The 14,451-nt window shown below is 42.1% G+C and overlaps 1 protein-coding gene across 1 annotated transcript in view; it reads right to left on the bottom strand.

The window, feature by feature from the left end:
- The window catches only part of LOC102142826 (uncharacterized), a 42,124-nt gene extending 41,659 nt beyond the window's left edge, over positions 1 to 465 (bottom strand). Inside the window, exon 1 of the mRNA XM_015440443.3 lies at positions 331 to 465. Coding sequence (XP_015295929.3) covers positions 331 to 360 — 30 coding nt within the window. The 5' untranslated portion in view covers positions 361 to 465. The remainder of the gene's footprint in view (positions 1 to 330) is intronic.
- Between the last annotated feature and the right edge of the window lie 13,986 nt (positions 466 to 14,451).

Below are 14,451 nucleotides of genomic sequence, written 5' to 3'. Positions count from 1 at the left end.
CGCACCCTGAGTCAGGATTCTCCCCTGACGCCCCTCCCGTGGTCCCTGCACAATCTGTGAGACGCGGCCCTGCGGGTGCGGAGCGGCCCAGAAAGTGCTCAAGGCCAGGGCACAGTCACAGCGCCTGGAGGAGACAGGTGGCCCGGGGTCCCGCAGTCAGCGCAGCCGCCATCTTATGGCTGAAGGGGACTGAGGCCGAGCTGGGCAAGAGGAACTCCAGGCGCAGATTGTGGAGCTGACTGCCGGGAGGCCTGAGTCCCGCCACAGCCACTTCCCACCGGTTCCAATCAGCCCCTTCCCCTTCTTGGGATGTCGGACCGGCACTCTCACCATTTCTAGGCTTCCAGGGGCACCTGGCATCTTAGCTGTGGAGCTCCCAACTCCGCAGGTTACAGGACCACAGAGTATGAGGTCACACAGCAGTCAAGACGAGACTGGAAACTGGCGCTGCAACGAGAAATAACCGCCGGGCCACCTCTCGGATGCCGCCTTTTCCGCTCCAGCTGTGTCCCTGATTGGACGGTTCCTAGACCAGAGTTCTTGATTGGATAATTCTTGAATCCCCGCCTCCTCAGACCCTGAGTGACAGAGATGTGATCAGACGCTGGACTGAATGAAGACTGATGGGCTGCGCGGTTGTTCACGGCTGTAATTCCAGCACTTTGGGAGGGAAGCCTAGGCGGGAGTTGGAGACCAGGCTGGACAACATGGCAAAACCCCGTCTCTACTAAAAATAAAAATTAGCGGGGCGTGGTGGCGGGTGCCTGTAATCCCAGCTACTCTAGAGGCTAAGGCACGAGAATCGCTTGAACTCGGGAGGCGGAGGTTGCAATGAGCCGAGATCACCCATTCTGGGTGAGAGAAAAAGAGAGTCTGCCCCCCGCCAAAAAAAAAAAGAAAGAAAAGAGTGACAGTCTAGGCTGCAGCAGCCTTTTCAGGCAGGGCTTCCTCCCTGAACTAAGTAAGCCAGGCCAACCCCAGAGGGTATTTGCATTTAACCTTTTGTATAAGGTCATATTCTTTTATAAATGATACATTATATGGTTATTCACAAATGAAAAGAATATAATAACAATTATCTAAAATTTTCTGATTTTATGTCCTTCCTGACTTCTGTTTTCTTTCATCAGATTTCCTGAGGTTTTAAAAAGAAGGCAGTCCTCTGAAATAAAATGTGAGCTACATGTGAATTTTAAATTTTCTAGTAGCCAAACTTTAAAAAGAAAAAACAAACAGGCCGGGCGCGGTGGCTCAAGCCTGTAATCCCAGCACTTTGGGAGGCCAAGACGGGCGGATCACGAGGTCAGGAGATCGAGACCATCCTGGCTAACACGGTGAAACCCCGTCTCTACTAAAAAATACAAAAAAACTAGCCAGGCGAGGTGGCGGGCTCCTGTAGTCCCAGCAGGTCGGGAGGCTGAGGCAGGAGAATGGTGTAAACCCGGGAGGCAGAGCTTGCGGTGAGCTGAGATCCGGCCACTGCACTCCAGCCTGGGCGACAGAGCGAGACTCTGTCTCAAAAAATAAATAAATAAATAAATAAATAAATAAATAATTCTTGTACAAATACTTTTTGGAATATAATTAAATTCCTTTAATAGCATTTAAGTGACACCTCATTACATTTCTTAGTGGTTTCTTCAGGGATAACTATATGCATCTATAACAGATCACGATCTACCTAGAGTTTATACTGTACTATTTTAATAAATGTAAAATATGAAAAACTTGCTGTTGAAGAGTTTTAATTACTTCCTTCTATTCTTTGTGCTATTCATACATTTTACATCTACACATATCTCACAATACTGTGTTATAATTTTTCCTTAAATAGTCATAAGTGTTGTAAAGAAATTGAGAGGGGCCGGGCGCGGTGGCTCAAGCCTGTAATCCCAGCACTTTGGGAGGCCGAGACGGGTGGATCACGAGGTCAGGAGATCGAGACCATCCTGGCTAACACGGTGAAACCCCGTCTCTACTAAAAAAAATACAAAAAAATAGCCGGGCGAGGTGGTGGGTGCCTGTAGTCCCAGCTACTCGGGAGGCTGAGGCAGGAGAATGGCGTGAACCCGGGAGGCGGAGCTTGCAGTGAGCTGAGATTCGGCCACTGCACTCCAGCCTGGGCGACAGAGCGAGACTCCGTCTCAAAAAAAAAAAAAAAAAAAAAAAACAAGAAATTGAGAGGAAATAGTGTTTATAAATATTTGGAGGTAGACATTTTGGCGCTATTACTTTGGGCTATTTATAAATATTTGGGGCAGGCCGGGCGCGGTGGCTCAAGCCTGTAATCCCAGCACTTTGGGAGGCCGAGACGGGCGGATCACGAGGTCAGGAGATCGAGACCATCCTGGCTAACATGGTGAAACCCCGTCTCTACTAAAAAAATACAAAAAACTAGCCGGGCGACGTGGCGGGCGCATGTAGTCCCAGCTACTCGGGAGGCTGAGGCAGGAGAATGGCGTAAACCCGGGAGGCGCAGCTTGCAGTGAGCTGAGATCCGGCCACTGCACTCCAGCCTGGGCAGCAGATCGAGACTCCGTCTCAAAAAAAAAAAAAAATATTTGGGGCAGATACTTTGGGGCTAACAGAAACACTATTTCTCTTTTAAATTTTACCCACAATGTTTGCATTTTTAATTACGTCTTGTCTACAGTAATTACTACTGTGGTGTCTTAGTGGTGATTTTCTATTTTGCATTATCTTCTACATTGATTAGTACTTGGAATTTTGTAAAGAAAATGTTTTCTCTTTTTTTCTACTTCTTTCTCTTCCTTCCTTCCTTCCTTCCTTCCTTCCTTCCTTCCTTCCTTCCTTCCTTCCTTCCTTCCTCCCTTCCCTCCCTCCCTCCTTCCTTTCTCTCTCTCTTTCTTTCTTTCTTTCTTTCTTTCTTTCTTTCTTTCTTTCTTTCTTTCTTTCTTTCTTTCTTTCTTTCTTTCTTTCTTTCTTTCTTTCTTTCTTTCTTTCTTTCTTCTTTTCTTTCTTTGATGGAATTTCCCTCCTGTTGCCCAGGCTGGAGTGCAATGGCGTGATCACAGCTCACTGCAACCTCTACCTCCCAGGTTCAAATGATTCTCCTGCCTCAGCCTCCCTAGTAGTTGGGATTGCAGGCATGCACCACCACGCCCGGCTAATTTTGTATTTTTGGTAGAGACGGGTTTCTTCATGTTGGTCAGGCTGGTCTCGAACTCCCAACCTCAGGTGATCTGCCCGCCTTGACCTCCCAAAGTGCTGGGATTACAGGCGTGAGCCTTGGTGCCCGGCCTTCTTTTTTTCTTATTTGTATTTTTCTCTATGGATTCATGGATTTTTTTTTTCTAGGTTTTAATCCAATGCCAATAATTTTTATTGTATTTTTCACATTTTTCCAGCTTGGGCTCCTGGGAAGTCTTTCAGGTTGATTTTCTCTGACATGACTGCTTCTGTTGTTCATAAAGCACTTTTAAACTTTTTGAATTAGCAATACACTACCTTAACTTGGATTTTCCACTCCAGTGCTAGAATTATCTCTTATTACAAGTAGTCTTGCTTTTTTGTTGTTGAGGAGTGGTACTTACAAACCATGATATGAGAGCTAGGCGTGCCCATTATTACTGGGGTGTCACTGCTTCTGCAACCTCACAGCAAACAGAGTTTGAAAAGGTGCATATTAATATTGACTCCTGTATAACACATCTCTGTCTCTCTCTCTCAATAGATACGTTATGATACATGCATTTATCAAGATATTCTCAACTACAGTCTAGAATTCTCTTTTTTTAAACTTTAGGGAGAAGCAGGCACTAGTTATATATGTATATAATAACATAGAGTGCTTTTAAAAATTGCTAATCTATACACTTATAGATGAGCAATACCAACCAGAACACAATGTTTGTGTTCAGTTCTTGAGTCTTGCAGTATTTAATCAAAATACTGTTATTCAAAGTGATTTACACCAAGTCCTTTCATTCCGACCTTCTTCAAGAGGGTTAGGTGATACATTTCTAGTAAGGGTAAACTCTTTTTACTTCCTGCATTTTATCTGAATTTTCCCCAAATCCTTGTTGTTTATAATTTGCAGAGAGGAACATTCCTTCTTTGTGCTGTACAGTTCTATAGGTTTTGAAGGCTGTCTAGAGTCACATAGCCATCTTCAGAGTACCACACAGAACTTCGTTGCCCTCAAAATTATCTGATGCTTCCTATTTGTAGTTAACTCTACACTCTTTGGCAATCAGTGATTATTCTCTTTTTATTCTTCTTTTGTAGGGAGGTCTTTCTATGTTGCCCAGCCTGTTCTCAAAATCCTGGACTCAAACAATCCTCTCACCTCAGCCTCCCAAAGTGCTGAGATTATACACTTGAGCCATCAAGCCTGGCCTGATTATTATGAATCCCTATAATTTTATTTTTCTACAATGCCATATACTTGGGTTATATAATTTGTAGTCTTTTAGATCTTGCTTTCTTCAATTAAAGAAATGCATTTGTGACTCATATATACTGCTATACTGTGATTTTTTTTTTTTTTATTGACAACTAAGATTCTATTGTATGGATGCACTGGTTTGTTTATTCATTCACCTGTTGAGGACCATCTTGTTTACATCTAGCTTTTTGCAACTACAAATAAAGTGATCAATAGATATCCACAAAAAGTTTCATTTCAGCATTGGTTTTCAGTTTGCTTTAGTAAGACCTAGCAGTGGGATGGCTTGATAACATAGTAAGTGTATGCTCAACTTTATAATAAACCACTAAACTATTTTCCAGTTACTGTAACATTTCATATTTCTAGTTCTAGTTAATCCAAATTTTCATTGACAGTCTTTGAAATTTTTCTTTTCATGATTGCCATTTTCATAATTGTGTGCTATCTCATTGTTATTCATGCTTTATTTTTTTCCATTTCTGTTGGGAAACCCGAATTTTATAATCAATGCAGAAAGAAATGTATAAAATGCTTAGGGATTAGCCTTGGATTCTGGAAACTGACTTCCAGAAATCTGCTATGCAATTACAGCTTTACAAACATTAAACAAAAATTATAGTTTATTCTTTGTGTCCTTTCTTCCTTCCTTCTTTCCTTCCTTCCTTCCTTCCTTTTCTTTCTTTCCTTCTTTCTTTCTTTCTTTTTTCTGAGATGAGGTCTTGCTCTGCTGCCACGGCTGGTGTGCTATGGCGCGATCTCCACTCACTGCAACATCTGCCTTTTGAGTTCAAGCGATTCTCATACCTGAACCTACTGCAAACCTGGTATTATAGGCAAATGCCACCATGCCCAGCTAATTTTTGTATTTTTAGCAGAAATAGGGTTTTGTCATGTTGGCCAGGCTAACCTAACCTCAAGTTATCCACCCTTCTTGGCCTTCTTTTCCTTTCTTTCTTTTGAGAAAGATTCTCTCTCAGCCAGGCAGGAACACAGTGGCATGACTGCAACTCACTGCAACTTCAACCATCTGGGCTCAAGCAGCTTTCTCACCTCAGCCTTCTGAGTATCTGGGACACCACTCATGTGCCACCATGCTCAGCTAATTCATTATTGTTATTTTTAGAGGTGAGGTCACACTATGTAGCCCAGGCCTGTCTCAAACTCCTGAGCTAAAGTAATCCCCCCACCTCAGCCTCCCAAAATTCTGGAATTACGGGCAGGAGCCATCACATCCACATTGATGTTTTATTTTTTATATCAAAATATGAAAAATAGCATTGATGTCCATAAATAGACTCCAAGAAAATGTTATACATATTAAAAAAGTAATTTCCAAAGCAAATACTAAAATTGAAAGCAATTGAAATAAATAAAAATAACTAAATATTATATAGATAATATGACCAGAAAGAGAAAAGGTTAGTTTTTCTGACTTTATTTATTTATTTTCCAGCATCATTTATTAAATAGGGAATATTTTCCCCATTGCTTGTTTCTATCAGGTTTGTCAAATATCAGATGGTTGTAGATGTGTAGTCTTATTTCTGAGGTCTCTATTTTGTTTCATTGGTCAATGTGTCTCTTTTTCTTTTTACCAGTACTATGCTGCTTTGGTTACTATAGCCTTGTTGTATAGTTTGAAGTAAAGTAGCATGATGCCTCCAGCTTTGCTCTTTTCACTTACAATTTTCTTGGCTATACAGGCTCTTTTTTGGTTCCACATGAATTTTAAAGTAATTTTTTCTAGTTCTGTGAAGAATGTCAATGGTAGTTTGATGGGAAAAGCACTGAATGTGTAAATTACTTTGGGAAGTATAGCCATTTTCATGATATTGATTCTTCCTGTCCATGAGGATGAAATTTTTTTCCATTTGTTTTTGTCTTCTCTTATTTTCTTGAGCAGTGGTTTGTAGTTCTTTCTGAAGAGGTACTTCACATCCCTTGTTAGCTGTTTTCCTAGGTATTTTATTCTCTTTGTAGCAATTGTGAATGGGAGTTCATGCATGATTTCACAATCTGCTTGTTTATTGTTGGTGCTTGTGATTTTTGCACATTGATTTTGTATCTAGAGACTTTGCTGAAGTTGCTTATCAGCTTAAGAAGCTTTTGGGCTGAGACAACGGGATTTTCAGGTTATAGCATCATGTCATCTGCAGAGACAATTTGACTTCCTCTCTTCCTAGTTGAATACCCTTTATTTCTTTCTTTGGCCTAATTTTCCTGGCCAGAAATTCAAATACTGTGTTGAATAGGAGTGATGAGAGAGGGCATTTTGTCTTGAGCTGATTTTCCAGAATTCTTCCAGGTTTTGCCCATTCAATATGATATTGGCTGTGGGTTTGTCATAAATAGCTCTTATTGTTTTGAGGTGTGCTTTTTCAATACCTAGTTTATTGAGAGTTGTTAACATGAAAGGATGTTGAATTTTGTTTGTTTGAGACAGAGTCTCACCCTGTTACCCAGGCTCGAGTGCAGTGGCATGGTCTCAACTCACTGCAACCTCTGTTTTGGGTTCAAGGGATACTCTTGCATCAGCCTCCAGAGTAGCTAGGATTAAAAGCACCTACCACTATGCCTGGCTAATTTTTGTATTTTTAGTAGAGATGGGGTTTCACCATGTTGATCAGGCTGGTCTCAAACTCGTGACCTCATGATTCACCTGCCGCAGCCTCCCAAAGTGCTGGGATTACAGGTGTGAGCCACTGCGCCCAGCCAAGGAATGTTGAATTTTATTGAAGACTTTATTATTAGCATTATTATTTTATTTTTTTGAGAGGGAGTCTCACTCTGTCACCCAGGCTAAAGTACAGTGGCACAATCTTGGCTCACCACAACCTCCACTTCCTAGGTTCAAGTGATTCTCCTGCCTTGGCCTCCCAAGTAGCTGGGATTACAGGTGCACACCACCACCCCTGGCTAAATTTTGTATTTTCAGTAGAGGCGGGGTTTCACCATATTGGTCAGGCTGGTCTCAAACTCCTGACCTTGTGATCCACCCATTTTGGCCTCCCAAAGTGCTGGGATTACAGGTGTGAGCCATTATGCCCAGCCCTTATTGAAGACTTTTACTGCATCTATTGAGATAATCATGTGGTTTTTGTCATTGGTTCTGTTTATGTGACAGCTTACATTTATTTTTATTTTTATTTTTATTTTTTATTTCTTTTTTTTAGACACGGAGTCTTGCTCTGTCGCCCAGGCTTGAGTGCAGTGGCCAGATCTCAGCTCACTGCAAGCTCCGCCTCCCGGGTTTACGCCATTCTCCTGCCTCAGCCTCCTGAGTAGCTGGGACCACAGGCGCCCGCCACTTCGCCCGGCTAGTTTTGTTTTGTATTTTTTAGTAGAGACGGGGTTTCACCGTGTTAGCCAGGATGGTCTCGATCTCCTGACCTCGTGATCCGCCCGTCTCGGCCTCCCAAAGTGCTGGGATTACAGGCTTGAGCCACCGCGCCCGGCCTGCCCTTCCTTCTTTAACTTGGTGTCTGAGGGGTTTTGTCTGTGGCTTGTCCTGCTACATTTCTTGGTTCCCTGACTGGGAAGTGAGGTGATTAATGGATAGACGGTCGAGGGAGCCCCTTAGGTGGCTTAGGCCTGCCCTGTGAAGCATCCCTGCAGGGAATTCCGGCCAGCTTGAGTGACACAGATCTTGAGAGCACTCCTGGGTAGGTATTTTACCCTGGTGGAATGCCTCATCAGAGCAGTGCAAAGCAGGCCCCCATGGAGGATCAACTCAGTGGCTGAACACCAGGAAGGAACTGGCACTTGGAGTCCAGACATCTGAAACTTGGTAAGACTGGTCTTTGTAACTTGCCCACTCCATTTGAGTGGAAGCATGGCCTGATCACCCACAGCGTGCCTGTAATGGCACTTTGGTTTTTGTTTTTGACTTGACTTGTATTGCTTGATACTTTGGTTTTGGTTTTGACTTGGCTTGGATTTCTCGATACTCTGATTTTGGTTTGATTCTGGTTTGGTGTAAACTGTGAAAGTGTACATATGCCATTTTAACCTGTTCTTTGTTTTGTGGTGTGCGTGTGGTGTGAGCATGGTGTTTTGTCTCAAGGAAGCACGGGTCAGTCACAAAGTAAGCCCACCCCACCAGGAACTATGTTGAAAAATTTCAAGAAAGGATTTAATGGAGACTATGGAATACCATGACACCAGGAAAACTTAAAACTTTGTGTAAGATAGACTGCCCAGCATTAGGGGTGGGTTGGCCATCAGAAAGAAACCTGGACAATAAATAAATAAATAAATAAATAAATACAAGAAGGAAGCCTGGACAGGTCCCTTGTTTCAAAGGTATGGCACAAGGTAACCTGTAAGCCAGGGCACCCAGACCAGTTCCCGTACATAGACCCTTGGTTACAGCTGGTTTTAGACACCCCCTGCCCCCACAGTGGTTGAGAGAACAGCAGCATAAGCGGCTGACAAGGCAAGGAAATACCAACAGAGAGAGGGAGGAAAGAGGCAGAGAGAAAAAGAGGCAAAGAGAGAGAGGAAGAGACAGAGAGGAAGAGACAGAGAGACAAAGAGGGAGTCAAGAAGAGAGTGAGATAGAGAGAAAGAAAGAGGCAGAGAGAGAGGAAGAGACAAAGGCAAAAGGAAAGTCAAAGACAGAGAGAGACAGTCAAAGAGAGAAAGCGGCCGGGCGTGGTGGCTCATGCCTGTAATCCCAGCACTTTGGGAGGCCGAGGCAGGAGGATCATGAAGTCAGGAGATCGAGACCATCCTGGCTAACATGGTAAAACCCCGTCTCTACTAAAAACACAAAAAATTAGCCGGGCGTGATGGCGGGTGCCTGTAGTCCCAGCTACTCGGGAGGCTGAGGCGGGAGAATGGCGGGAACCCAGGAGGTGGAACTTGCAGTGAGCCGAGATCGCGCCACTGCACTCCAGCCTGGGCAACAGAGCGAGACTCCATCTCAAAAAAAAAGAAAAAAAAAAACAAAGAGAGAAAGAAAGAGAGAAAGAGAAATATACAAATAGTTAAGAAAAAAAAAGTGTAGCCTATTGCTTTAAAAGCCAGGGTAAATTTAAAACCTACAATTGATAATTGAAGGTCTTCTCCATGACCCTACAACACTCCAATACCACCTTGTTGTAAGTGTAAACAAGGGCATAGTCCGAAAACACTGAGGCCACTGACAGCCTGTAGCCTTCCTATCAAAAATCCTTAACCCAGTAACTCACAGATGGCCCAAATGCATTCAATCTGTAGTGACAACTGCTTTGCTAACAGAAGAAAGTAGATAAATAACTTTTAGAGAAAACCTCACTGTGAGTACCCCTCACCAGTTCAGAAGTATCCTATGTAAAAAAAAAAAATAAAAAAAAAAAAAGATGATTTAACATTAACCACTGAAAATTCCCTTAACCCAGCAGGTTTCCTAACAGGTGATCTAAATCTTAATTACCATAAAAAGGTCCAGTCACACTTAGGAGGAACTCCCTTCAGGACAAGATGACAGATAGTTCCTGCTGGGTAATTGAAAAAAAAAAAGCCATCTATACAAATTCTAAGTTAATTTGGACTAAACAAGGTTTTATTAATAGCAACGCATAACTGAAATCTCAAATTTACAAGGTTTTCAACAAAAATAAACTTTGCTAAAAGTTAATAATATAACATGTATTATAGTAACTTATAATCTTGTGGCCTTAGACAGTCTAGTCCACAGACATAAAGAAAGGTTGCTTTGGAAAAGAATGCTTATCAGCCAGGTGCGGTGGCTCAAGCCTGTAATCCCAGCACTTTGGGAGGCCGAGGTGGGTGGATCATGAGGTCAGGAGATCGATACCATCCTGGCTAACACAGTGAAACCCCGTCTCTACTAAAAAATACAAAAAACTAGCCGGGCGAGGTGGCGGGCGCCTGTAGTCTCAGCTACTCCGGAGGCTGAGGCAGGAGAATGGCATAAACCTGGGAGGCGGAGCTTGCAGTGAGCTGAGATCCGGCCACTGCACTCCAGCCTGGGTGACAGAGCGAGACTCCGTCTCAAAAAAAAAAAAAAAAAAAAAGGTTTCTTTGGAAAAGAATGGTTATCGGCCAGGTGCGGTGGCTCAAGCCTGTAATCCCAGCACTTTGGGAGGCCAAGATGGGCGGATCACAAGGTCAGGAGATCGAGACCATCCTGGCTAACATGGTGAAACCCCATCTCTACTAAAAAATATAAAAAACTAGCTAGGTGAGGTGGCGGGCACCTGTAGTCCCAGCTACTCTGGAGGCTGAGGCAGGAGAATGGCATGAACCCGGGAGGCGGAGCTTGCAGTGAGCCGAGATCGCGCCACTGCACTCCAGCCTGGGTGACAGAGCAAGACTCCGTCTCAAAAAAAAAAACAAAAAAGATTGCTTATCATCTCAAAAAAAAAAAAAAAAAGGGAGGGCAGTAAAACGATTCTTTATGTAAAAAGAATGTTTTATGGTAAATTCTTGTCCTGAAATAAATTAACCGGTTGTTTAAAGAAAGAAATGCTTGTAATAAGTCAGAAAGTTAAGGCATGTCGAAGAATTATCTGTGAAAGTCGTGAAAGAGAAGAAAAGTTATAAGAAAGAATTTCTGCAAGAAATGTTGCATAATTTAAAAATAATTAAGCCTCCTGAGTACTATTGAAGAAACAGTTTATGTACAAGGTGTATAAGGAAGGTAAAATACACCTTTGGTAAAAGGATGACAAGGAGGCATAAGAATGTAAATTTTTACCACATTAAAAGGTTACAAATTTTTGTTTTGAAGGTTTAAGCAAGTTTTAAAAAATTAATTGTAAAGAAAATTCTGTGTGTAAACGTATTAGCTAAAGTTAAAGGAGTATCATCCAGTTTTTCTGTGAACTGAACATTGCATAAGAATGTAAATTTTTACCTACATTAAAAGGTTAAAAAACTTTGTTTTGAAGTTTTAAGCAAGTTTTAAAACATTAATTGTAAAGAAAATTCTTTGTGTCAACATATTAGCTAAAGTTAAAGGGGCATCATCCAGTTTTTCTGTGAACTGGACATCAAAGTAAAAACACCACAGGTTTTTCTTAAAGCACTAACCTGTTCTTTAAGAAAGATTTTAGAAGGTTAAAAAGAGTCTGTAAAAATCTTACCTTATGGTCCAACATTAAAAATTGAATAAACATGTCTACAAAGTTTTACTAAAACTAAGTTTAACATTAGTAACACACTAATATAAAGGTGACATTTAGCTTATCTGGTATAAAAATCATACAGGAAGCATTGTCGAATATAAAATGGTGTTTGGCTTCTTGTCTAAAAACTAATAAAAATAGGTGCTAAAGGAAATTTCTCAGTAAAAGGCACCAAGGACTATAAAGTCCACTGCTGACATCCCTACATTTGAAACAAAAGGTCAATTTCTTGAAAATCATATACTTGGTTTATCTTCCACTTTCTTTTCCCTTAAAACTAAAAGTCTAGAATTTCCAGCAAACCAGCACCAGCCTGAAGATCACATTCTTATCAAAGAGTGAAAAGAAAGGAAACTTGAGCCAGCCTAGGAAGGACTCTACCTTGTGCTGCTAACCACTGAGACTGCTGTTTGTACAGTGAAAAAAGGATGGACTCATCGCACCCAAGTCAAGCAAGTGCCACTCCCTCCAGAGTCCTGGGCCATAGTTCTGGGGGGAAACCCTACCAACAAAAGCAAAGAAAAATTTAACTCTTTCAACTATTCTATTACTCTTTCTTCTTTCCTGGCTCTATTGCTGACCATTATTAACATAACCAAGTCAATTGTGCCTCAAACTATTGCATTTAATGCTTGCCTTGTTATACCCTGTGGGGACTTGCCAAGTCAAAGACAGCTCTCTACTTCAGAAAAGTACCTCTGTTCCTCCTGATTCTCCTCAGACTGGGCATTAGTAAATTAGGACCATTTAATCTGGGGAAATTTCAATAAAGACTCCAGTGTCAACCAGGATTCTTGCCCCCCAGTGTAGAGCTTTTATGCCTTAGTTGGTCCAACATTCTGTGGACTACTAAAGTGCAAGGATGGACTGCCCCTACCGGTTTTTGTAATTTCCTAAAATCATACATTCATTTTGCTAGAGGATCATAGAAGTTACAGACTTAAAACAAACTTTGGCAATTAAGATGCAAATGCCTGGTTGGAACGGATCAAATAGTCCATCCACACATTAAACAAAAGCAATTGTTATGCTTGTGCACATGGCAGGTCAGAGGCCCCGATTGTCCCCTTTCCACTAAGGTGGTTCTCCAGTCAACCATGCATGGGCTTCATGGTAGCTCTTTCCCAGGATTCTACAACCTGGAGTAATAAGTCATGCCAAGCTCTCTCTTATATCCCAAAGTCTGGCACCCTGCGGGTCAGCCCCCAAAGGCCATCTAGCTTTTGTCTCCCAACACTAAGTTCACTTCACATCTCTCATGACAGGGAGGAAACTTAGTGTTCCTTGGAGACCTGAAGGGATGCAGTGAGCTTAAGAATTTTCAAGAGCTTATCAATCACTCAGCCCTTGTTCATCCCTGAGCCAATGTGTGGTGGTATTGTGGTGGACCTTTACTGGGAACTCTGCCAAGTAACTGGAGTGGAACTTGTACTTTAGTCCAATTGGCTATCTCTTTCACCTTGGCATTTCACCAACCAGAGGGAGGAAAAATAAGACATTGTAAAGTGAGAGAAGCCCCTTATGGGTCTTTTGACTCTCACATCTATTTAGACACAATTAGAGTTCCATGGGGAGTACCAGATCAATTTAAAGCTTGAAATCAAATAGCTGCAGGATTTGAGTCAATATTTTGGTGGGTGACAGTTAATAAAAACGTAGATTGGATAAACTACTTCTCTTACAACCAACAGCAATGAGCTTTTCATGAGTTAAAAGAAAAACTCATGTTGGCACCAGCCCTGGGGCTACCGGACCTGGCAAAACCCTTCACACTTTATGTGCCAGAAAGAGAAAAAATGGCAGTTGGAGTTTTAACCCAGACTGTGGGGCCCTGGCCAAGGCCAGTGGCCTATCTCTCAAAACAACTACATGGGGTTTCCAAAGGCTGACCCCCATGTCTAAGGGCCCTGTCAGCAATGACTCTGTTAGCACAAGAAGCAGATAAACTAACCCTTGGGCAAAACCTGAATATAAAGGCCTCTTGTGCTGTGGTAACTTTGATGAATACCAAAGGACATCATTGGCTAACAAATGCTAGATTAACCAAGTACCAAAGCTTGCTATGTGAAAATCCCCACATAACCATTGAAGTTTACAACACCTTAAACCCCACCACCTTGCTCCTGTATCAGAGAGCTCAGTTGAACATAACTGTGTAGAAGTATCAGACTCAGTTTATTCTAGTCGGCCCAACCTCCAAGACCATCCTTGAACATCAGTAGACTGTGAGCTGTACGTGGATGGAAGCAGCTTCACCAACCCCTGCAAAGTGACTCTCAAGAAGACTACAAGCCCTGCTCCAGTCACACCCAGAAGTTGACTGGTCCACGCATGTCCGAAGCATGAGAAAACTCATTGTGGAACTCATTTTCCTTAAAATGTGGACTTTTACAGTAAGGACATCAACTGACCTTCCTCAGACTGATGACTATTCCCAGTGTATACATCAAGTCACTGAGGTCGGACAAAAAGTTGCTACAGTTCTATTATTTTATGGTTACTATAAGTGTACTGGGACTCTAAGAAGACCTTGTTTGTATAATGCTATTCTATACAAGGTATGTAGCTCAGGAAATGACCAGCCTGATGTGTGTTATGACCCATCTGAGCCTCTGATGACCACAGTTTTTTGAAAGAAGATTAAGGACTGAGGACGGGTGGGGGCTCATAAACGATACAAGTAAAGTGTTAGCCAAGACAAAGGGCTAATATCCAGAACCTACAAAGAACTCAAACAAATTTACAAGAAAAAAACAAACAACCCCATCAAAAAGTGGGCAAAGGATATGAACAGACATTTCTCAAAAGAAGACATTCATACAGCCAATAGACACACGAAAAAATGCTCATCATCATTGGCCATCAGAGAAATGCAAATAAAAAACACAATGAGATACCATCTCACAC

The sequence above is a fragment of the Macaca fascicularis genome, chromosome 19 (genome assembly GCF_037993035.2).
Source record: "Macaca fascicularis isolate 582-1 chromosome 19, T2T-MFA8v1.1".
NCBI lineage: Eukaryota > Metazoa > Chordata > Mammalia > Primates > Cercopithecidae > Macaca > Macaca fascicularis.
This window is presented reverse-complemented; position numbering and strand designations above follow the sequence as displayed.